Source organism: Centroberyx gerrardi, chromosome 9, assembly GCF_048128805.1.
Source record: "Centroberyx gerrardi isolate f3 chromosome 9, fCenGer3.hap1.cur.20231027, whole genome shotgun sequence".
Lineage (NCBI taxonomy): Eukaryota > Metazoa > Chordata > Actinopteri > Beryciformes > Berycidae > Centroberyx > Centroberyx gerrardi.
In genome coordinates this window covers 10247186-10272009 of record NC_136005.1, presented here as the reverse complement: position 1 = coordinate 10272009, position 24824 = coordinate 10247186, and the positions used below count along the sequence as shown (strand labels likewise).

The 24824-nt window shown below is 43.6% G+C and overlaps 2 protein-coding genes across 9 annotated transcripts in view; both read left to right on the top strand.

The window, feature by feature from the left end:
- The window catches only part of ap3d1 (adaptor related protein complex 3 subunit delta 1), a 30982-nt gene extending 27762 nt beyond the window's left edge, over nt 1-3220 (top strand). For all 8 annotated transcript variants that reach the window (XM_071920485.2, XM_071920483.2, XM_071920481.2 and 5 more), the window contains one exon: nt 1-3220. In XM_071920485.2, the coding sequence (XP_071776586.1) occupies nt 1-96 (96 nt within the window). In that variant the 3' untranslated portion in view covers nt 97-3220.
- Nucleotides 3221-4490: 1270 nt separating this feature from the next.
- Nucleotides 4491-24611, top strand: cdc34a (cell division cycle 34 homolog (S. cerevisiae) a). Its single transcript, XM_071920487.2, has 5 exons — nt 4491-4899; nt 17831-17917; nt 18577-18674; nt 20518-20652; nt 21363-24611. Exons 1-5 carry the CDS (start codon nt 4717-4719, stop codon nt 21583-21585), a joined length of 726 nt encoding a protein of 241 aa, XP_071776588.1. The 5' UTR covers nt 4491-4716; the 3' UTR covers nt 21586-24611.
- The last annotated feature ends 213 nt before the right edge of the window (nt 24612-24824 follow it).

The following is a 24824-nucleotide window of genomic DNA, read 5'->3' as shown; positions in this document are numbered from 1 at the left end:
GCTGATCAGACTGTGTCCATCGACGCTAAATGTGACGAGCCGTCGCTGCTTGGGAATGTGCTGGATGAGATCAAGCAGACCTTCTCTCAGTGCTGATTGTGTCTGATAGCCCCAGGGTGCCCCACCCCAGCCCCACCCCTACCCCCCACCCTTCGACCCCCCCCCCCCCCCCCCCCCCCTCGCTGAAACACATAATGATGTTATGAAACACTGCGGCTGGCTGTCCCAGTATCGCCCTATTTATTAGTCCTCAGATTCACAAGATTTCCTTCGTCCTCACCTTCTCTCTCACTGTCCCGCCCTTCTCTGTTCCTCGGCCGCTGCACTCTGAGCTCTGCGGTCGCTCCCCGACCCTCGATGCTGTTTTACACACTCACTGTGTACACGCTCACTCTTCTTTGCGCACTTTCATTTTTTCGCTTCTTAACTTCCTGGTTTTCAAACCTCTCCCCCCCCCACCCCCCTCCCCAGCCACCGTACTCCACCCCAACTCCAACTCTATACTGAGCTCCTGTTTCTGAATGCTGGTGTCCTGTGCTCTTTCCTGTGTACCTCTCCGCCCTCCACTCCGCCCTCCACTCTATCAGCATTACAGTCTGTGATGGTCATGTAATGTAATCTGACAACTGGACTTTTTGTTGTTGATGGTTGAATTGTGTTTTTAATGTTTTGAAGTTTTTCTGTTTGTTTGATTTACTTTTTTTTTTTCGTTTGTTGCTTGTTTTGTCGATTTTTGTCTGAAGCCCGTCTGCGCCTTTCTCTCGCCCCCCCCCCCCCCCCCCCTCCTCTCCTTTGCGTTCACTAAACGTCAGAGTGTGTGCTGCTCTCCTGTACGGTCCTGGAAACCGGGCGACTGACCTCTTCCTCAGACTGGATCCTAGCTGGAAACATAGGGACTCTAAACTGCTCAGCTGCCACTGACCCGGGGCCTGGAGACTGCGCTGCGAACAGTTCAGAGTTAAAACCAAAGCGTCATGTAAGGCACGAGTTTAAACTAGTGAGACCGTTGCCCGACAGGATGAGACGCAACGAGGCCCAGAGCCGACCTGCTGATGTGTGTTTGTGTGGGAGTCTACTTGTGGTACTGCGGGTGATTTGTACAGTAGATGAGCGGTTTTGCTCTGTGCCTCTGACTTGCTCCAGCGCTCCGTGAGTCTCTTAGAGCCCCGCCTCCCTCCCTCCCTCCCCCTCCCGCCCCGGTGTCTCCGCTGCCTGTTCCAACTGTGCTAAGCTGCAGTTTGACCCCAAACATATCAATCCTTCCAAGAATTCAAACGCCTGCCCCATCCCGAAAGAAGTGGAACAGGAGAATAAAGAACAGGTCATTGGATCTCTGGTACCAATCGGACTAGGAGTGTAAAAGTCGAGCTTTTATCATGTACAGTGTGTTTTGAGGCACCTGTTTCACCAAGCGACAGTTTGCTGTCTGGCCAATGGCGTCTGTTTCCACCCTGCTCAGCCTCCTATCACACTCATGGATGGGGTAGTTTAGTTGTATACCAGATGTTATGCTGTGTTGTGTGTGATTACACTGAAGGATAATATTCGTACTGCTAAGCTGCTGCGGTGCTGTCGGCCTGTAGCGACAGAATAATCCGGAATAGAGCGACCTGCCCATGTTTCTTTTACTGTTCTGCCTCTTTTCTCTCGACTAGTTTGTGGCAAATGAAGACCAGCTAAGGACAGACGCAGTTATGAAACGATCACCTGTCTCCTTTTTCCTTTAACCAGCTACTCTGCATATCAAGCTGTCGACGGTGTACATTTTGAATCGCCTTTTGGGAATGGAAGACTGTAAAGTGTGGTCGGTGCTTCTAGGTTTCTTTTCAATCAGTATTAGAGGCGGCGGCTTCCACTGTGAGAAAGCAGCTAGTCTGTGAGCAGCAGAGTGGAGATTTGTCTGTCTGTCTGTCTGTCTCGTGTCAGGTCATCGAAACCTTTTGCGCCCGTGCCACTTTAGACGTTCGCATCACAGTAGCTCTGCGCGCCGCCGACGCCCAGCCGGCGCGTCCCGAGGTAAAACCCCAGCGTTGTTTCTCCCCCTCAGAACTGCCTTGCCACTTCTTTTGTGCATTGACATATTATGATGGAACATGAACGGCCATTTTTTTGTCTTTTAAAATGGCCTCCTTTTACAACCTGCTCAGAGGTACTTTGCTGTTTTTAGTTTGTGTCATCTGCGTCTCAAGTCACTGCCTGGTCCAGCACGACTTAACTTAGTAGTAGCAAGATAAAAAATGACTCGGTAGCGTCTTTTTGTTTGTGTATCCTGGTTAGGCCCCTTCACATCTGTCTGCAGCTGTAGATAACAACGATGATGTCTGTGACCTCGAGGTCAGGTCCGCCATTCCATGAGCATCTTCTGTCCAGTAGTAGAGTTTGAATACAGAGTTGATCAGCTGTCATTCAGGAATGTCAATAGAAAATAAGTATATAAATATATATATTCCCTGTTCCTGAAAATGCTTTGACTGATATCAATGGAACTGAAAAATGACTCCTCTAATCATACATTGTAGTAATTATTAACATTTTTCCTGTGCATAATGTTTAATTAAAATTTGTATCTTGCATGATTAGGAATGTATACTTTTTTATTTTCCTTTTTTTCCTGGTCCATGGACATGCTCACACAAACAAAAACTCCTGTCATTCCTTTTTGTCCTTTCTTTTTATAGTTTTTTTTTTTTGTTTTTGTTTTTTTTAATGAAGACAACTTCACCATTCTACATTTTTGATGGTATTGTATTTTTATCTATTCTAAGTTCAGACAATTATTATAAAAAAAAAAAAAGCGATATCGTTGAATGTTTTAAATTATTTAACATTGGGGAAGGAAGGGGGTTCTGACACTGAGAGGATGGGGCTCCCTATGAGTTGAGTAGATCAGGTCAAGTGACGCAGTGTTGTGAGAGGCAACCCACTCTGTCTTAATTCTCTATCGGTTCAATTGTAGTGATTTATCTTACCAAGTTTGGCTTGTGACATTGAAATATACTCTCATATGGCTCTGTTTTCTGAAGGTCCTGTCTTATTCCTTCATACTCGATTCTCCAGCTGTACGATGTAATATAATGTTTTAAAGGGGACGACATGAGTAAGACAACATAAGTTGTTTGGTATCTACATTCCCTTTAAAGAAAGAGAAGTCTACCCAAATTAAAAATAAAGGCTGTAAGAAGCTGCTGTAGTCTTTTTTGTGTTACAGTGAACCAATAAACTCCCACATATGATGAGAAATATCACTGTGTTGCATATCTGTTCTCTGTATATGAGAGGAAACGGAAAACTGTGTGTGGAGGGGGGTATTTTATGCTTTTGTTTTTGAACTAATGAAATATTATTGGTGCAGAACATTTTTAAGGTCAGGCAGTTAAAACTGGTCAGTACAGCAAATTTAGATTTATTGTTAAGTTACTTCAATTCCCAGAAAGCCTTGCCTGCCAGCAGAAGGACTCAGGAGACCTCTAATCGAGCAGTTCAGTTTACTGACTGTGACGGAGCACTCGAGTTGAGTAGAGTTCAATTGAGGCGAGATGCCTCTAATAAAAAAAATATTGACAACGCGTCAGTTTGGGTTTTTATCGTTTCACGTGGAAAGGTCGCCCAGGTGACCTCGTTTCCTTACCCGCCAGGGGTTGAACAGCAACACATCCGACAGAGACTGGCTAGCGATAGCAGGCTAGCCAGCTTTAGCACCGCTGTCAAGCCACCCAGAATGATAGGATTTCCTCTTCACATTTTCAAAATAAAAGCCTTATTGAGGCGCTTTCAGTATGTTGAAATGTTTTGAGTAATACAAAGACAGTAGACCTACCAATGTGGGAAGTGTCCTTTTCACAACATATGTTCATAGCCATATAGGTCCATTCAAGATGCCGTCGGACTGACATAAAGTCAAGGTCAAACACAAAACTTTGGCAAGTAATACAAAATGGGTTAACTTCCGGTCTTACGCTCAGTTACTCTGGCTGACTTGACGCAGCTATCTTTAGCTAATGGGTTGTGCCGTTGTATTTAGAGCTGCGTCAAGCCAAGCAGAGATAGCTAAAATAATACGGAAGTACGACGATTTTGCTTTCAAAACAAAAGCGTAAAATTTGCTAGAAGTTGCAGTGGTAGTAGTCGTAGTAGTAGGTTTAAGTATTGGGGTGTAAATAACAACAAAAATCGCATCAAAATACTCTTAGTATTCTTAGTTGTTGAATATGGAATGAAACTGTAGGTGTAAAATATATATTAAACAGATTATATTGTGTTACGGTATTTGTAGCTATTACTCAAAAATGGTTTGGCTGATTAAGACGGACTGCCCGTCGAAACATCGATAATTGATTAAACATATTAGTCTTTGAATCGGAGTTATAAGTGCGCAGCTACTCTTTTCTGGATTTTACCAAAAAATGCTCGTTCGTCAAGAAGGGTTTTATTGTGAAAGTTGTTCCCGGAAGCCGTGCTGTAATTGTGGCTGACTTGACAGTGGTGTATTTAGATGGTCGTTATTAACTGGGGCTCCACGGGATTGTTCACAACAGAGGAAAGCGCACCAACTCTGACCTAATAAAGTCGAGCCGCGATTTCTACAACCTTTTGTGGAGGAAAAATAACGCGTACAGTCCGAAGGGCTTCTTTGAGTTATTGTTTGTAGCACCGAGCTAGCTTTGTCCTTTGTATAGCTGGGGGTTGCTGATTTATTTATACGAATCGTTGTGGAATATGGCTCAGCATGGACATCATGTAGCCAGTTCCCAAAAAGCACTAATGCTGGAGATGAAAAGTCTTCAAGATGAGCCAGTCGAAGGGTTCAAAATAACTTTAGTGGACGAGTCGGACATGTACAACTGGGAAGTAGCAATATTCGGACCCCCAAATACACACTATGAAGGTGGTTATTTTAAGGTGAGTAGCTAATGTTAGCTAGCAATCAATCTATTGTTCTTTAGCTAGCCAAGAGTGTTTGATTTACCTTTCAATATTTGTTGTAAACGATAACCCGAGGGTTAACGTTAGCGTTAATCTAACAGTCCCCAACAACAGCAGGTAATAATGATCATTTGTTCCTGGTTTACTGTGATTGAACAGCTTTCCTGTTTTTCCTTCTTTGTTCAACTTTAAATCGACTCCAGTCCATAGGAATTATACTAACTTAGTGGTGTCTAATGGTAGATATTGAAATTCTTTGGCGAATTACTTATTTTTGAAGACACTATTTCAATGAGGTCCTCTTTAAGGCGTCAACTGGCTAAACTAGTGACAATCAGCACATGGTTACATTTGACAGAGTTACTTTGTCTTACCATGAAACAAAAGGTTGTTTCCATAACCGCCTCCAGCATTATTCTGATTAGCCAAGCTCATCTAACTCAATCATTTTCTTTGTGTTCATCAAGGCTAATCAAGAGCCCTGGGTTGCATTGTCTTGCTTGTTTGTATATCCAAATTTACTCAAAGCAACCAGGTTAGATCCATGATAGCCTTGCTTTTGAAATATAGTCAGCCCCAGTCGTCTCTTCTCTGTAGCAGCTCATAACCTATTTTATTTTTGCCATTTCCTCCCTTGACAGTAAAGATACGTTGGTTTCACAGATCAGTTGTTCCTGTTTTTGACTTGTTTTTATAGAGAAAGAGGGCAGGCAGCCCATAATGCCTGCACAGTCACTTATCCTCTTGGTTAAAAAATCCTCTCTACCCCTTTCTGTAGCTCTTATTTCTCTTAGTTATTTTCCTAGCACTTCTAGATTTGCATATTCATCATAGGGTCCCAGGAATGTTATTCTTACAGCTATTCTTGGGGCAGGGTGGCTCTGACCCTTGACCTCTTTACTACTGGTTGCTTGTCATGTTGGTGATCTAGGAATTGAAGCTTACTCTGCTGTTGGATTCACTTTAAGTCCCTCTGTCAGCTAAATGCCTACAATGTAAATGTAAGTTAAATAATTAGTGTAGCCTTACTTTTGTTGCCATAGCAACAAAAGTAAGTTAAGTAAATGTTAATTTGACTCTAACGTCATACCAGTGTGTGAAAATCAATTTCAGATGTTGCAACACACTGAGGGGGTTGTTGTACACTCGAGTTTCAGGTCATAATACTAGCGTGTTTATTTACACTATCAAGAAGTCGTATTTTTGACTTTGTCAGGCAAAGTCAGAAGACAAATAGACCCTTGGCTTCTCTGCTTCATACTTGCCCTAGAAAGTTATTTCCTAATTGTACGTCAAACAGTTGAAGATAATGAGCTTTTCTCCTTACAGATGTGGGTTAGTAATATCCCTCTCTTACAGGGACACAGACAAGCAGTATATAGGTCAGGGTCTTTAAAGAAGGTTTTGTTTTGTCTGAGAGGTAGCAAACAAAAATAATGACATGCTCACACTGAACACAGTTTAATACTCTCCTTACTAGAACTTTTTCGTGTTTTCTCTTAATACTAAGTCCTGTGTTGGCTTGTTGGAGCGCTTTCCATAAAACAGGTTAATAGTGGTGTTGAGAATGAACGTTGCTGTGGTTTGGTTAGCCAGCTTATTATAACCTCACTGTGCTTCAGCTGCTCAGTGCTTTGAGGTTCCAGTTCTTGAGAAGCCTGTTGTGTTGGCTTCTAGTCTTTTCCAAGCCTCTGAACACAAGGCTCGGGCCGCGGCCAGGCTAGCCCCGTCAGAGCTCAGTGTGTTGGTGTGGGTGCTGTGTACGAGATTCCATTGTTGGGCCAGGAATGCACAGCTTGGCTGTGAAATCCACCGCTTGGTTGTGACTCATTGTTCCCTGCTAGCTCTCCATCCAACCCGTTTGCCATATTCTGACTGAAAAGACCCTCCCTGTTCTGAACAGGTTAACCAAACAAACCCTCTGTTGACATGCTGCAACTGCCTGCTCATCGAAATGGGGCTGGTAATGACGTCACATGCAACCTGGTTGAGTCAGGTGTTCTTCAGATGGGTGTTGGTCATAAAAGAGTCACTCCATAATGGATACATCAGGCTGTAGGCACATAGAGGACTGTGACATATTGGAATGGTATTCAGACAGCATTAGTTAGTACTTTATACAACAGAATGCAACATAATATCTTACCATAATAAACTGATCATAGACCTAGAGGTCTCTCAATAGCCCCTGTTGTTGGCATTCATTTATTTGGTACTGAGACACTTCATACCTTGAGGTTCCTTGCTGTGTTTTAGCAAATGTGCATAGTCTCTAGTTTGTCCTGTGTACTATCCCACTATGTTCTATGTGAATGATGCTTACTGGCAGTCGGCCAATTAGTCTCCTAGCCAGCAATGATCCTGGGACACGTAGGAAGCAGATAGTGCTAGGTGATAAAACAATATTGACAATTACCGATTAAAATTTTCCTCTTTTTAAAAAAAAAATAAAAACGGCTCGATATTTTCGATAATGACCATAGGCCTCATTTTCTTAGTTTTTGCTATTATCACAATTGATTGTTTTCAAAATTTGTAGAACTTGACGTAGCTTCAGTTCAGGAGCTTCAGCCGGGAGCGCTGCTGTCCAATACACACACACAGCAAAAACACTCCAAACATCTGAACCCAAAAAGTGATTCAAAAACATCCTTTCAAGTAAGTAAGTGAAACTTTATTCGTATAGCTCCTTTCAAGATGAGTGTCACAAAGTGCTTCACAAGTTAAAACTTAAAAGACATAAACAGTGAAAATACAAGCAACACACATAATTGTGTCACAAATTAAAAACATAAAAAGATACAGTGACAGTACAGTCAACAACACACACAGTAACACTAATACAGTTGCGACTGAACAACAATAATACTCTATTTAATACTTTTTAGTGTTGCTCACGCACTTCCTCGTTAACTTTGCTGGCTGCAGGTTTTCTGCTCAAGTCATATCGGAAGAAACAGAAGGAGATGGTTAAAGTTAAAGATGGTTACAGTGTTAAAAATAAGACTGAAAAAACGATTTAACTCCCGCTTATTGTCTGTTTTATTATTTATTTTTTACAGTTTTATTCTGGCAATAAAGAAGTGTTTTAAATTAAAGCTGATCGTCTGATCTATTCATCTTTCATTCAGGAGCAGAATTAACCCTTTAAAATGGACAGAAATAGTGATTTTTACATATATTGTGATTAAAAATATCGCCTGATATGAGAATTTTAATTGTGATAACATTTTCAGCCATATCACCCAGCACTAGAAGCACAGGAGCCGAGTTGCCTTCCCCAGAGTACTGAGCTTCAAGAGTATTTGGACAGTGACACACTTTGTGTACTGCTGCTGTACTCATTCACTTAGGATGTCCAAATAATACAGTGACTATGAAGTGTAAGCTGGCTACTTAATTAAGACTGATATGATTTTAATCTGGACCTTCAATTTTGAAACACTGGAAAGGGGACATCACAAATAAAGTGCTGTATTTTTTTTTGGACATTTGAAATGAATGAAAAGGCTGTCAAATTGATGGTCTGCACTTAACCTTATACTGACTGTCTCATTTAATCATCTGAAGTGAAAGAGCACAGGGCCAAAACATAAAAACAGAGTGTGTGTCCACATCAGTTTCCAGCTCAGTGTATTTTCAGCAGATCTTTCCTGGTCTGTTTGCTGCTTGGAGCTCTTTGTCTCTCTCAATTCTCCTTTTGTCTTTCTCTTCCACATATCTGTCTGTCTCTTTCTTTCTCTCCCCCATTTTGTTGACCTCAGGGCAGTGTTGCCAAATCAAGAAGTACAAGTTTGAAAATCGTCTGTTACCCCCACAGCCGTTGTTGATGTATTTTGGTCTATTCTTCTCTATTCTTCTTTAGACTCTTCCTTTCATTAACACACCAGCAATCCTATTAGCAGCACTCAGCTTACTCGCCTGTCAGGCACCGTCTTTAGTCTTGTATTCAAGAGAATGTCAAACACTGTCTTGTGTTTCAGGACTTGGGCTATATTGTTACGTTTGTTTTTATTTTAGATGTTTAGGCCTCCTCAAAAAATGTAATACACTGAGAAGCTACACATTTTGCTATGGGCCCCCAATCGACAGATGAATTGAGGACTTCTCTCATTACGTTAGCTGGTTAATGTAACAACTGTGGAGTGATATCTAATTTTCATTTTTCTGTGGACCTGCTGGGACAGCCTCGAGGTCCCTAAACCCCACTCGAGAACTGTTGGCTTAGCCTATTACAAAGCAGAGTGCTCGTTTTCTTTGGTTTCAAAGGGTCTCCGGGGGCTTTTGGCAGAAATGGCTTCTTCTTCCTGCTCCTTTTTGATGATATCATGCACCAGAACAGCAGAAAAATATACACCGCACTGCACATCCACAACTATGAGGTCATCTTGTTGTCTTGCACTGGGAGATTTCTGGTGGTGACATAAGGCAGAAACTATGTGTGTGGTAAGGCAGGGCCGCACGGCACTGTTGTGACAGAGCCTGGGTTCTGTGGAGTCGGAGGGATTGCCATGTTTGTGGCGAGGCCATGTCAGCAGCTGGGCCGTATCACATGGTGTCATGCAAACGCACATGTAGCCAAACTAGGTAGTTACGCTGCTTACTTAAGTTATGTGATATGAGTCGCTCTGTTAGGCATGCATACTTCAAAAGATTTTGCAGAATTGGAAGCTAGTCTGACTAGTGCTAATGATCCCTTAGTCCCATGTAATTATGAGATAAACTAGGTTTCTGCAGCTCAAAATATGCAAGGTGATACAGAGATCCTTTCATATCGCAGCCAAGTGGTTTTCATGTCTGGTAGCTTAAAAATCACTCTTGGTGAATGACTTCCTAAATGGTAGGAGGCTGCCGCTTCACAGCAAACATGAAAAAGAGGGGAGTTGCCCTTCAGTTTTAGGCCCAGGCTTGTCTGACTTGCATGCGTCTGTTTTAGCTTCTCTGACAGTCAGTTGACAGACAGACAGTCGTGCTGAGCAGCTGACTGTGTGTTTGTGCCTGCCTTCCTGCGTGCTTGTGTGCATGCAGCGTAATATAGACAGGCTGCCTGTTAGCCCCAGTGGCGGGGGGGGGAGGGGGGGGCGAGGGGGGGGCAGGGCAAGAGGCCCCAACCCTGCTGCATAGAGCTTGGCTGGGCCGGGCCTGGCCGGGCTGCTGGAGTCATGTTTCCCCCTCTGGCTGTGTCACGGAGAAACGAGAGCTGGCTAGAGGAAAAGAGAGAGGGGATAACACAGAAAGAGAGGGAGATCAAGAGAAGGCAGAGCCGTTCCTTGCCAATGGTGCCCCTTGGGGCTCCTGTGAAAAGACAGCCTGCTGTGTGCAGAGGTGAGTGTGGGGCCCCTGTAGACGTGGAGAGCTGAGGAGCTTTAACAGTCCCCCTAAGCCCTGGTCATGTGCTCGTATGCTCTTCCTGTATGGGCTGCCAGTGTGGTAATCACACCGCCACTAAAACTGAGTTACAGCTCCACAATGAAGCTCACTGTTCTGGCAACCGTTACTACAGTGATAGGTCTTGCATGTTTTTTGGGCGGCTGGTGGCTCAGTGGTCTAAGATGCGTACCGTGTAAATGCAGATTGCTGGGTTTTTAATCCAGCCCGGGACCTTTGTCGCACGTATTTTGGTTTGTTGTTTGTTTATTTGATAATCCAAAATAATGCGCAGCCATCAGTCATGCATTCATTAAAATCATCGAGGATAATACATAAAGTTTCCAAAAGTAATTTCCAATGTGGTCCTCTTTTAAAAGACAAGAAGGCCAAGAAAACATGTCATTGGCTGGCTGAGAGTCGCAGTTCATACCATAAGAAAACACATTAAATAATCTCCCTCTCTTTCCCAATCTTTCCTGTCTCTCTCTACTTTGACTCCACTTTGTGACAAAGCCACCTTGTTTGAGAAATTTCTATGTGTTGCGATCACTTAAGAATTGATTCATTTCATAATTTCATCTTTCGATCCTATTCCTTCTCCTCCTCTTCCTCCTCCTTGTGCTTGGAGAGCTCAGTTAATGAGGCAGGGGCCTGGTGGGTATGAACAAGATAATCTCTGGGACCCACTTGTGTGTGTGTGTATGTGTGTGTGTGTGTGTGTGTGCATTATGCTATGCTATGCTATGCACATTACTATTCGCAAGGACCTTTTTCATTGTCATTCACACTGTGCACCGGGGGGCAAGCGGGGACGAGGAGAAAAGGTCTGCAGAAGAAGGGGAAGGAGGTGCGCTGGGAGAACAGAATGATTTGTTCTGTTAGGGTTTACACTGCTGTGACCTGGTTTACTTCGCCGTGCTGTCATCCTCCACAGGGTGGGCGTTCTCTTTCTCACTGTTTTTCTTTCTCTCTCTCTCTCTCTCTCTCTCTCTCTCTCTCTCTCTCTCTCTCTCTCTCTCTCTCTCTCTCTCTCTCTCTCTCTCTCTCCTCTCTCCCTCTGTCTCTTCGACGCAGGTTTTTAGGTCACAATCCACGAAAGATTTTTCATAGAAAGAGGAAATTGATCTGTTATTCTGCGTAACTAGCTTCTCAAGGGCCATTTTGCATGCTAGGTGGGAAAGTGGCCACACCTCACTTCCTCCGTTTTAGATCAGCGGTTCAAAGAGAGATTCACCTTTTGACTGCGGACGCTGTTAATTCTGTGCTCAATCCAATTATGAGCCGAGCTGTGGCGTGCCAGCCAGCGCTAGCATGTTGCAGCAAATGTGCTGAGGCTAGCACTTTCTGATGGGCATAGATAGATCTTGTTTTTCCCCCACATCAGTCCCCACCTCCAATATACACACACACACACACACACACACACACACACACACACACAGAGCTGGTGTATCTGAAGCAACACTTCTTCCCAGTACCTGTTACTGCTTGATCTAGAGACGGCTGCTAGTATTCTTTACACAAGACTCACCAGAGAAACCTCACTTCAAAAGGCTGTGGAGGCAGCCAGAGTGTGTGTGTGTGTGTTGTGTGTGTGTGTGTGTGTTGTGTGTGTGTGTTGTGTGTGTGTGTTGTGTGTGTGTGTGTGTGCAATATATGGGTCAATATAGTGAGTATGAAATAAAGGACAGCGACACAGAGATATTAATAGATCTGTTCAAATGTGTGCCTCACATTAGAATGAACCCTAGGGAGCTTGAAAGAGAGAGAGAGAAAGTGAGCTAATATTGGCCTTCTAAGACCCTGCTGCATCATCCCCTCTCCTCCTCTTCCTCCTCCTTTTGTTTCTTCTCTCCCATTGGGATGCTGTTGATGAGGTAGTAGACAAGCTGCTCGCTGGTGCAGAGCAAATGAGCCAACCAAGCAGGCTGCCTGTCTGCGTTCGGCCCGGCCCGGCCACACTTCACTGCCTCGTCCGTCCTCTCCTCCCTCCCTTCTTGCCTTCCTCCCTGTATCGATCCGGGGTTTGGTGTCAGTTCAGTCCTCTCCCTGCTGTCTTGGTCAGGACGTTTCTCCCTCCCCCTGTCTTTGCTGCCCGCCTGTCAGCCAACCATGTGAGCTGTGTGAGTGAGTAAGTGAGTGACATGCCAGGCTGAGCTCTCATCTTCTGCCCCGTGAAGTTTTACACCACATTATTGGTGTTTTATGGTCTCTGATAAGGCCAGTAATAGAAGCACTGCCCGGGCAGACCTCACTGACAATTGGTTCTGCACCCAATTCCAATGCTGTTAAATCAGTGATTTTTATCTGCAGCTGGTGCTGGTAAAACCACAAGCAAGCCTCCCTCCCCTCCTTCATTCTCTTACTCACTTTTTCTATTTCACGGTAGCAACACAGGTCTGGAAAGTCTGGGAAAGTATGGAAATTTTATTTGATAGTTTCCAGTTTAGTTAAAAAGTTGTGGAAGTTGACAAAAAGTTTGCAAAAATATGGGTTAAATATTTGTTCAGTTCCAATAACATATAATACATGTTTTATCTTACTGCAGACCCACTGCTATTTCACTTAATGTTATATTTATTAAGTTATAGAGTGAACTGGTCTAGCTGACAATCATATTACCCAGCAAATTTATATACTTCATATTGCACACTGAACAAAATCTTCAAATCCTGTTAAGACTTAACATGTGGAAAATATGACATTTTGAACTGGTCAATGTTCAGGAACACTGCCCCTTGCAATTTCCCTTATTACTCCTTTATTACTTATTACTCCTTTATTAGGCTATTCATTACTCCTCCATTTCCGCTATTAGTGTTAGACCAGGCCAAGCCCAGGTCTGTTGATCAAGATCTGTGTTTTACTCGCTTCACTCCAGGGGGTTAAAAGGATTGCACAATGAGCAATGTCTTTGTGTCACGTTGTGTTATTTTGCCTCTTATGGTAATGAAATAGCCAAGGGATTTCAAGTTTGCATCATTGTATCTTATCCTGTGATCTGTTTACTTGTGAATGAACACACAACTGACCTGTTGTTGTTGTTGTGTGTGTAACTTTAATAAAACTGCACAATTTAAATTGCAGTATTGACTGATCTGGAAGCTGTAGTTTTTATTTTTCTTACAGTGAAACATGCTTCTGTTGTAATAATATAATAATATAATCTCTCAGTCCTGTGTGCTGTCAAGCTGTTCTTAAGCAAGACACTGAACCACACCAGCTTACTTGTTATAACTTTCTGTGGTATAAAGAGCATCGACTGAATGCCTAAACTGTAAACGTCATGTTGCATGTAAGAAGATCTTTAATTAAACAGAGCACTTTTAACTGTTAGCATCTCATTTTGTCCTGTATCTCACAATGTGTTGTAACATTTCTTTCCATCACTGAAAAATAAATTATGCTAAAAAGGCCACGTTCATATGTAATTAGAGCTGCACAATTCATATGTATAATCACATATCGTAATTTTAGTTTCCACAATAAATCATTGTTGAATATTGGCAATTTGCAAAATTGGCAATTTTGCAACATTTCATTTCAGTTAGAACGGCCGCTGTCACTGAAAGATCACCAAGATGTTGATTTAAGATGGAAAAGTGCAGTGAAATAATTTTGTTACTGAAATTATCCATACTATTAATCATGATTAATAATCATGATCACAACGTTTAGCAAAATAATCAGGATTATCATTTGAGACGACATGATCATTCAGCCCTTATAGCAAATCTATAGCAATATTCAGCCAAAAAAATCACAATATTGTATTTGGACAATATCATGCAGCCCTAAACAGTAACTGTGTGCACACAGTTTGTAGCATTGTGTCACCAGCCTGCAGCTGAAGTGTTTAATGCCTTTCTGTAAGCTGCATGGCGAAATCTAATGCCATTACCTTCTTACAGGGATCCATGCTCGTGCTTTAATAAGCCTCTTGCTTTAAAAAATGCACTCACAGCTCACCTTTCCGGGCTTGAATATCCCCACCTTCCTGCTTGGGTGTTTCCTCTGGCCTTAGCTTGTCTCATTGTTTGCCCTCAGACTCAGGATCAGTGTTTCCTATACATGAGCTTTATAAGATTTATTCCCACCCAGGAAGATTTTTTTAAAATGTTTTTTTAATTTTAATCTCAAGTTTGTCAAATTCACATCACATTATAGAGAACTGGCTGAGCAACTGTCCTTTCGCGATACACAGACTAGTAGACGGATTGGGTGCAATGCGACAGAGCCTCCGCCGTGAGAACAAACTCGCATGTATTCATAACTGTATTTGTAAACACTAACTTGACACTTTTTAATCAGATGTGTAAAACCACCCAACACTCAGAAAGTTAACACGAGTGCAGTGCAAAGATTCTCATATTGCCCCTATTCACCACTGGATTTGACCAGACACACCGCTCTCACTGTAGGTAAGGACACACATTTAATCCATAATCCATGTCCGATCGTGATATATTGAAATTAAGTTACACCAAACTCCCCGCCAACAACCACCGCCGCAAGTGAATTGTCAACCTGTGGGAAATACTGAGGCTGGTGATGCACGAGGCAATTTTTTGGGTAATGTTGATGGACAGTGCTCCTAGCAACAGGCTAGTGTAGAGATCAAAATTATATTTAAATGTTTCCTGGCAACAAGATGTTCATATGTGCTGGAAGCAGCAATGCAGAGTTAATTCCTTTGAACCATTGCCCTGTGTATCAGTGAGGAGTTAGAACGGTTGCTCCCTCGCTGGCTTGTTGCTATGGGCTGTTACCTCTGCCAGCGAAGTTGGAAAGAGGTTAGGTGTTCACCCCTATCTGTAACATTTTGAGATATCTTGCTGACAGTTTTTGCCGAAATTGGTTGGACAGATAGCCCTTTGCCCAAGGATCAGGTAATTAGATTTTGGTGGTGATCTGGGATTTCTGCCATGAAATGGTGCATTCAAGTGGTGGTGGGGAAAGTCTGACATCCTGGACTTCCAAGTCGGCTGTTAAACAGCATTGCATTCACAGGCTATTTTGTCGAAAAAATCAAACCCGACAGACAAACGGTAAACAAACATAAACAGTTACGGCTGCAGTTTTGTGAATTGGAGAATTGTTCAGTGTTGGCAGGTTTGCGCTCTACTGACTGCCTTCTAGTTTTCTCTTGCGCCATTTCCATCCCCATTTGAATTGAACAGAATGCTTACTTGGAGGGATGCAAAATAGCCATTGATATGAGCTTGTTTGTTTATTTAAAGCATTCTCATTATCTGATGCCCGTTTTTGGGTCCACACAAAATGGGCATTATATAATAAATTAAAACGGATAACAAACACTTGACAGTCAGTGGGACAGTAAGTGAAAGCAACACAAGGGCCGTCTGGGTTTTCTGAATGAATAAGATTTTCTTTTTCCAATTCTCAGCCCATGGACAGATATAATCTTGATGCTTATATGGTTTTAGAAGACAGGGTCCAGCCCTAGTTGCTGCTGCCTGGCCCCTTTCCCCCTGGCTGGCTGCTGTGTGTTGCACTGTTGCCAGTCTGTAATGTGTACAATGTTGGCTTGAACCCTTTAACTCTGAAGGGCCGCCAGCTTTCTGGCATGGTCAGTCAGACCCAGGGTTTTTTTTTTTCCTACAAACAGCATTCTATCAGGACTGTGTCAGTGTTTCCACCATGGCCTGGTTTATATGAGTGTTTGTTCAGAATCAAAATGACTTGAATCACCAAGTACAACAAATGTTCAGGAATTTATCTTAGTGCCATTGGTGAAAGGACAAAACACGCTGACTAGTAACACAGTACATACTGACACACATGGTACAAGGACAACAGGACCTCACATACAGCTGTAAAAGGGACAGTGCAAGACTTATAGTCAATAAGGTAAAATCAACAGATTGAATGACTAAGACATCTGCTATTAGTGTCTTAAGTTTTGGGCCATGGCATTGACATTGGCTCGCACTACATATAGCCTGGGTTAACAACTACAATGCAGGCAAAGAGGGATCAGAGCTTCATGTTGAGCACAAACCCCTTTACTCTAAGTAGAAATCCCCTACCCCCCACCCAACTCCCAACTCTTAACTCCCTACTCCCACGCACCCGATCCCCCCTCCCTCCTCGCAGTTGGTTCAGTGTGGGGAGGACCAGCTGACCGTGCCGAATCAGCAAATGTGGGTGAGAGCGTGCATGTGTATGATGGTGGTGGTGGTGGCGGAGGGGGGGGGGGGGGGGTTCAGCAGGATGGCTGCATGCTGTGAGTGACGTACGTGTGTGTGTAGTCAATGTAGTCTGTGTGCAAGAGGTACCCCCCCCCACTCACCCACCCATGGCATGGCTTTTGGAAGGGGAGGAGGGGTGCTACACACCTCCGATAGTAGGATTTATATAGCCGTAGGGTGTGTGTGTTGTGTGTCAGCACAAAGATATATAATAGTGGGAGGGTGCTGTGTGTGTAGTGGATTGTCTTAAGTTGCAATGACAGCTGGGGAGGACAACCCCAACAATGTCTTCACCACCAACCCCCTCGCCCATTGGTGTTTCACTAAGCTCCATGCACTAGGCAGCTGAAGCGCTGCAAGCCTGCCTCCCTCCCTCCCTCTCTCCCTCTCTCCTTCCCTACCATATTACATTACACTGTCATTAGCTCCTCTATACTCGGTCACCTCAGTAGGGCTCGCCATGACTCCACAGCTACTATTAATAGGTTTCTTTCAATCTGCATTGAAGCTGATCAGCGTGATTGTGTAGGTCTTCATTCAGCAGCTACTTGTCGACAGCAGTGCTGCAAACATAGGTCTTTGTTAAGGAGGGCATTCAGAATGGAGCCTCCTCTCTGTAAGGCAGCCGTGTGTGTGTGTGTGTGTGTGTGTGTGTGTGTGTGTGTGTGTGTGTGTGTGTGTGTGTGTGTGTGTGTGTGTGTGTGTGTGTGTGTGTGTGTGTGTGTGTGTGTGTGTGTGTGTGTGGATGGTGCTACTGCTGCACTATACTGACTTAAGTTCTGGATTCAATTACTCCTGGGAGCCTGTGTCTGTATGTCTCCCTGTGTCTGCCAGCAGGCTAGTTTTAGCAAAGACTGGTAGGTGTGGATCCAGTATACACTGTAAGATTCCATTAAGAAAGCTACCAAGGAAAAACTATATTTTTTTGTATCCAATCTTCTAAAATTATATGGAGCAGCCTAACTAGGGCTAAGGCTTCTCAATGTGTTTCCCTGTTCCTTTGAGCCAATAAGACTATGTTGGGCTTATAGGTGGAAATGGTTCTCACAAGGTTTCTGACTCATTAATAATAACAGTTGGAGTGAAGTAGTCAAGACTTGTAGGCAAGGAAGGAGTGTAGACTTACAGCAGTATTCATTCAACTGCCTCAGCTCTGCCTCTTGCATTGCTAATAAGTGTGTTCTCTCTCTCTCTCTCTCTCTCTCTCTCTCTCTCTCTCTCTCTCTCTCTCTCTCTCTCTCTCTCTCTCTCTCTCTCTCTCTCTCTCTCTCTCTCTCTCTCTCTCTCTCTCTCTCTCTCTCTCTCTCTCTCCCTCTCTCTCTCAGGCTCGGATCAAGTTCCCCATCGACTACCCTTACTCTCCACCTGCTTTCCGCTTCCTCACCAAAATGTGGCACCCCAACATTTATGAGGTAACTTTGTGACCAGTTTAGATGTTTGGTCAAAGCCTTTGTTAATACGCCAGTGAACTGGTGTAATGTAGGTAAGGTCATTATGTGTAATCCCTTGACCTCCTTGATTATGAACTGAGAGTGCTCAGCAGATTGTGATATACTCAGAGGCCCTGGTTTACTAAAGCCTTTCATGGGTACAAAAACTTGTGTGCAACGTATGTGCAAAACCAGTGACATAACTCCTGATTGGTCATGCAAATTGTCTTGCACATATCACATGTCGTAGTGCTGACTTTCAACATTGCAAAGGTTTTGTACCTGCTAAATATTTTAGTAATCTGGGCCTGAGTGTTCAAAATATGAGAAATACCTACTCCTTTCATGAGAATCCAGGAAAAAAGGAAAGCTATGCTGATCTTCCCTATTAAATACACCTCCATCTTCAAGGGGAAGCAGGATAAAGAAGGATTTTGAAGTCTTAAGACATTTGAGACATGAATTGTGCGAAAGAGGGTCCAATTGCTAATATTTTGTACACAGAGTGTATTACATTGGCTTTACGTATGACTATTTAAAACATCAGCCATATCTTGAAAGTCTGAATGCAAGATATTGCCTAAGCTAACTAGAATATCTTCTCAACATGCTGGTGTTTGCTCTTGTGTGTTGTCCAATAGAACGGGGATGTGTGCATCTCTATCCTGCACCCGCCAGTGGACGACCCACAGAGCGGAGAGCTGCCTTCAGAGAGATGGAACCCCACACAGAACGTCAGGTACACATCGCCTAGATCATGCAGCATAATGTTCTCCATCCCATTCTAGGTTCTCAGTCATAGGACGCACAAAACATTGTTTGCAGGGTCGGTAACTGTCCAGTGGCTACAGTGGCTGGTTGATTCCAAAGTTTGCCAGCCAACTTAAATCTTTTGAATAGAAACAAACCTCTACATTATGGTTATTAAACTACTGAAACGGCGGGTAGAACTGAAAAACTTGCTAGTCATGGCCAAAATTTGCCAGCATGTGGCTGGTGGCAATTTTCCACCCCAATTGTTACCCATCTCAGACCATGTAGGGTCAGGTAGCAGCACTGCTAATAAGCTGTGGATTAACTGTCAGAACATTTTAATTTGAATGTGCTGCGGTCAGTACTCTGCAAGTATGGACTCTCCTGAATACATCTTAAATCAGAGGTACCTGGATAATACGGACACATTATGAAACTAGAGAATTGTTTGGTCAGTGATTGACTGATTGATTGACTGACTGAGGCCACTCTCAATTTTCACCAAATAACTTACCAACACTTCCCCTTGTTTTCTTCTCTGAATTGCTAGCCAAGTGCTGCAGTGTAAATGCAGCAAACATGTTGCATAATTCATATCTTTTATTTCAGCTATTTACTTGCACACACATTCATTTATTCCACCCCTGTAGCTTTCCCATTCTCTCTCTCCGTGGCGTTTATTTTCGTTTTACGCTTTATGTACATACAGACGCCCTCTCATAGCTGGATGTAATTGCATGCACTATAATGGGCCCTCTGTAGCCAGTTGACGACAACAACAAGAAATATAAATAGTGCCACATGTTTTTGGCCTAAAGAAAGAGAAGTGGAGTGAGAAGAGGAGCTGGTGGGAGATCACGGGTGTGAAAGGCACACAGTTTTAGGGACCAGATGTACCGTACCACCCAGGCTTCTCACTCCCTCTACATGGTGAATCAGTCACTTGGTCATGGCCACCCACCATGGTCTCTGCCGTGTTCATTTCTGAAATAACATTTTGTCACGGCGCTAGACTACAGTCGGTTAAGCAGGATTGCGAACTGTGTGGGGCCATTTACGCCGTTTTGAAAATGTAGTCTTTTGTATCCTGACCTTTTGGTCAATGAATGATTTTGAAGTGTAAACTGGAACAATCAGGATTTGGCACACGACTGTTTATACATGTTTGGTTGAAAATGAGCGTAGAAAACACAAATAACAGCCTGACACACCATCTTTGTCACATTTTATTCCCTCTCTCCATGCATGTTACCCATCACTGTCCACTGTGTGTTGTCTAATAAAGCAGGAAAAACATAAATGATATATTTTAAAAAGCAAAGGCATCATCATCACATATCCATCGCTGTAAACCTGCTGGACTACATGTATTGTTTTGATCTCCCATTGGTTGGTTCACCTAAGCCCAAGTACAGTGTAAAAACAGTAATGTATAATAGTCGCTAGTTGTTATTGTCTCTAACGAGCAGCTCTTGGAGCTCAGAGCTTAAGATCAATAGGTGACAGCAGAGATAAATGGACTTACTGGGGTTTAGCAGGCTGGTTGTCCTCACCTGACCCTCAACTCTCTCTCTCCCTCTCTCTCTCTTTCCTTCTGTCTTTCCCCCTCTCTGTATACCTCTTTCTCCTGCATTTTCAATGTCTCTCGTCTCGTCTTACCTCCACTCCCCTGTTCCGCTATTTCCATTTCCTCTTTTACCTTCTACTGTTTTCTCTCTTCCTCACTCCTTCTTTGTCCCCCCCCCCTTTTCTCTGTCCCTCTCTCTTTCACTCTCCACTATCTCGATCCGTCACCACTTTCTCCTGCCTGTCGTTCCCTCCTCTCCCAGGACCATCCTGCTGAGCGTGATTTCTCTGCTGAACGAGCCCAACACCTTTTCCCCGGCCAACGTGGACGCATCCGTCATGTACCGCAAGTGGAGGGACAGCAAGGGCAAGGACAGAGAATACGCCGAGATCATCAGGTACCTAGAGGGAAAACACATTCGCACTTTGCACTTCAAATCAGAGCAGGTACACAGTGTACCAGCACCGAAGGTCTGCGTGGCCTCATCAGTTCTGACCCTGACGCTCACTCTCTAACTCACTCTCTCTCTCTAACTCTCTCTCTCTCTCGCTCTCTTGCTCTCTCATCAGCTTTATTGGCATGACAGGAAAGAGGCCTATGTTGCCAAAGCAATACAGTGCTTCAACTGTAGTAATATTATCCAGTAGTTTTCAGTACATAACCAATAATATATCAACATCAACAATTATAACAACAACAATATATTCAAAAGCCATTTCACAACAATGCAATTCAGGCATTCACAAACCAAAGTATCACAGCAGACATTTGTATCTAGCTCTTCTCTCTGAGATTGTGGGATTCTGATACAAACTTTGCTGCATTGTAGTGGCATTTCTTTTTGGAGGAAACCAAAGTTTGGGATTATTTTTTCAAATTGGGATAATACTCTTCTCTAATTATTTGATATTCTGGGCAGGACTGCAGGAAATGTGTCTCAGTATCTACCTCCTGTCGATCACAACGATCACATAATCTCTGTTCTCTTGGCTTCCAAGATTTCGAGTGTCTCCCTTTTTCAATTTTTAGAAATTGATGTTTTAATAATCAAAAATATCAATTTTTCTTTTAGTAATCTTTCTTTCTCTCTTTCTTTCCCTCTCCCAGGAAACAGGTGCTGGCCACCAAAGCCGAGGCGGAGCGGGACGGCGTCAAGGTTCCCACCACGCTGGACGAGTACTGCGTTCCCACCCGCGCCCCGCCCACAGACGACGGCTCCAACCTCTTCTACGACGATTACTACGATGACGAGGACCTGGAGGAGGATGACGAGGACAACGACGAGGACTGTTGCTATGACGAGGATGACTCGGGCACAGAGGACTCCTGACCTCGCCTCCCAACGATCCCACCCCTCCCCTCACACCCCTCTCCGCTCCCCACCTCCGCTCCCTCGCTCCGTCATGGACTGAACTTTTATCTCCCTGCCCTGTCCGCCTCTTCCCGTATCCCGTCATCCTCACTTAGCACAGGCCCCTCCCCCTCCGTCACATGTGCAGTCACAACCTGCACACTAAAACCCAGATGCATTTAAGAAAAGAAAGCTACAGAGTTGTTGTTTCTGTTTGTTTCTTATGTGATTTCCATATTTTTTTTATTTTTTATTTTTTGTCTTCGTCGTCTGAGTAGAGGTTACACACGTGATCCGTGCCCTGCACACAGGAGGTTAACTTACAGTAATGGTTTGTTGTGTTGAGAGAGCCAAGTTGATTTTTTTTTTTTTTTTCACTTCCTCGTCTGCTTCTGCTTGTCTGCACTAATATTTGAGAACTGGTCCAGATTTCCCAAAAGCATTGTAGCTCTAAGACTTTCTTTCTTCCACAGACTCACAGTGGAACAAAGGCTATCTCATTGCCAAGTTTCTTTTGGGCAATTTGGCTGAGGAATGGTCGGAGCCTTTTCATGATAACATCAGCGGGGGGGAATAAATAGTCACGGGTTTTCAGATCAGAGTAAAACAAGCAGAGTGCGAGAGAAGAGGAAGCTAATTTAGAATAACGAGGATACGGAGCGAGGGTGTTTATGTGGCGGCGGGCTGCGTCACTAGTGTACTTCCACCGCTGAGCCGCGTGTGTGACCTCTGGTTAGCAGGCTGTTTGAAGCCCTGCCATGCTTCACCCCTGACCTTTGAGCCCCAGGGCTGGTGCTGCTCTTAACAGGGAAGTGCTCCATTTCAAAAAGCTGCTCGCTCCCTTGTGCCTTCCCTCACTCCCTTTCACAGATCTGAATCACTTGTGTAACAGACCGCGTTCGCAGCAAACCAAACTCCTACCGGCCGGACAAAGGGGGAATTACCCCACTGGCAGAGGGAGATATTTAGGCTTACGAGGTCTCAGGTGGGGATACTCTGATAACAGCGCCCTGCTGATGGAGTAGGTTTCATTTTATTTATAGCAGCTCCTGTCAGATTCGCAGAGGGTGTGAATGAGGTAGGTAAGATAGAACAGCTGAACTAAAGAATGGAACGGAGATTACAACCTCGCAAACATCCCGTCCCGACTGCCACACAGCCTTGATCACACAAGCACATGCTACCGGTGGCCTGGATGCATTCAGAAATAGCTAGCCGAGGCTGCCGCACATGAAATCCCATGTACTGTATTTGAGATCTATGCAGTCGGTGCTTCAACCTATTTAATATGCAGTGCTGTCAAAGTGGCAGTCATCCTGAGCCTTAGGCCTTCACCAGTGGTTTGAATACCATGAGCTGACCTGACTTGTCAGCCAAGCCAGTATTGAACTCTTGAGTTTTACAACCCAACACCCAGCTATCTGTGAAGGCCGCGGACTGACCGTGTCTTTGGTTAGAGATCGAATTTTGGACATGCTCTATGCGTGCTGTATCGGTCCGTATGTTTGCACTGGGTGGCGGTTCATTATTCTGAGCCAGAGTGGCACAGGACTCCAGAGCAGAAAGGAGAGAAGAGTGAGATCAGTTCACACTCAGCTCACTCAGAAGACGCCACCTAATGGCGGCTCTGTGCACAGGCAGGTTTCTCCCTCTGAAACGCTTGACTGGGCTGCAGCCATCTTAAATTACCTGAATCTATGAACACGCCCCTGTTGCATCAGAAGAGATCAGGTAGCAGTGTGAATGATTCAGGAGAATGAACGCGGCCTGATTTTTAATATCTGGATTGATGGGGGTTTTGTCATCAGTCTATACTGTATGTGGCATTTCTTTACCTAAGACCCTGAATTCCTGGTAATGGCCAGGAATGCTCTGTTGCACACTTAAGACGCATTAAAACCATTCAGCAGTATTTCAGACAAAAACTCTCAACATTGATGTAACCTCTTTTTCTGCAGAGTGTGAATGTTCACCGAGCATTATGATAAGATGTGCCCATTTGAGTAGAAAAGAAGGGTGGAGACATGGGAAAGCATGGGGATTGGGTTGATCTTTGACATTGAGCATGAACGGGAGAATGCAGTTCTTCGCTAGCATGCTGTTATGACGCGTTTGTGGTTTTAGATCTGGTGTTAGGGTTGGGATTGTGTCCAGAGGAAAAGGATTCTCTTCTGGACTTAAATTATCTAAAACTGTTGCATTGTGAATGGGCTGAGGGTTCTCCCTTTTTTTGGCTTCTTTTACTGTTTTGATGTAATCTTTTATTTCCAAATTGAGGTGTGAGCTACAATGTTTTTTTGTTTTTTTTTAATCTTATATGTATTAATTGCTATGATTGTTGACCTGATGTTTAAAAAAACAAGGGTTTTTCCATTGAAGAATACGCAAATGTACCAACTGATTATTTTCTTTACACAAACATCAAAGAAAGGAAAAGTTGTACAGTACCAAATTGACACAGCACACTATAAAGTAATTTCTGGCCTTTTACCTCGTCCTGAATGTTCAGCGATGGATTTCAACTGCTCATTGTCAACAATTGACTGATTTCCATGAAATGGAGTATGAATGACCCTCTCCCTCTGTATTGATGTTTGGGTGAATGGGGTTTCATTTTTGTCAAACTACTGTTATTTTTATCGTCTTTCCCCCCCGCCGCTCCCCGTTCTCTGAGCTCTGATTGGTGGCAGCATCGCTGAGGGAATACCCAGCTGTTCATTACAGAAACCAACAAGCACCTCAGGAAAAACCAACCAACAAACAAAACCTTTTCCAACTGAGTGAACCTGACCGCGGGGGAACTAACAGTCTCCCAACAAGCTGATTTCTCCCTCAATCTCACCTTTTGGCTTCAAAAGACTGTTTACAATCTCTACCTTGATATGCACATGTGGATATTTTGACGATCACTTGATGTTTTTTTTGTTTTTTTTCTTGTTTGTATTTTCTTTTTTTCTTATGGTTTGTAAATCTATTTAAAACCTAAAATAAAGATCTTTATTAGATTTTGAGGGGTTTTTATTAGAGCGGAGGATGAATGGCTTCCTGCATGCGTCATGAATAACAGGTTGAGATTTTAAGGAGCTGTTACTCATTGCTCTCTCCCTCTTCTGTGCTCTCTTTATAGACTCTCACTGGGAATGAATGAATGAATGAAATGTGTAACTCAGGGCTAGCTCTGAGAGGTGAGACTCTCACATCCTTCCTTTTCACTTTCA

Coding starts and splice junctions, on each gene's coding strand:
- cdc34a (XM_071920487.2), top strand. CDS start 4,717: ATGGCTCAGCATGGACATCATGTAGCCAGTTCCCAAAAAGCACTAATG. Junction 17,918..18,576: donor GGCACCCCAACATTTATGAG/GTAACTTTGTGA, acceptor GTTGTCCAATAG/AACGGGGATGTGTGCATCTC. Junction 20,653..21,362: donor GAATACGCCGAGATCATCAG/GTACCTAGAGGG, acceptor TCCCTCTCCCAG/GAAACAGGTGCTGGCCACCA.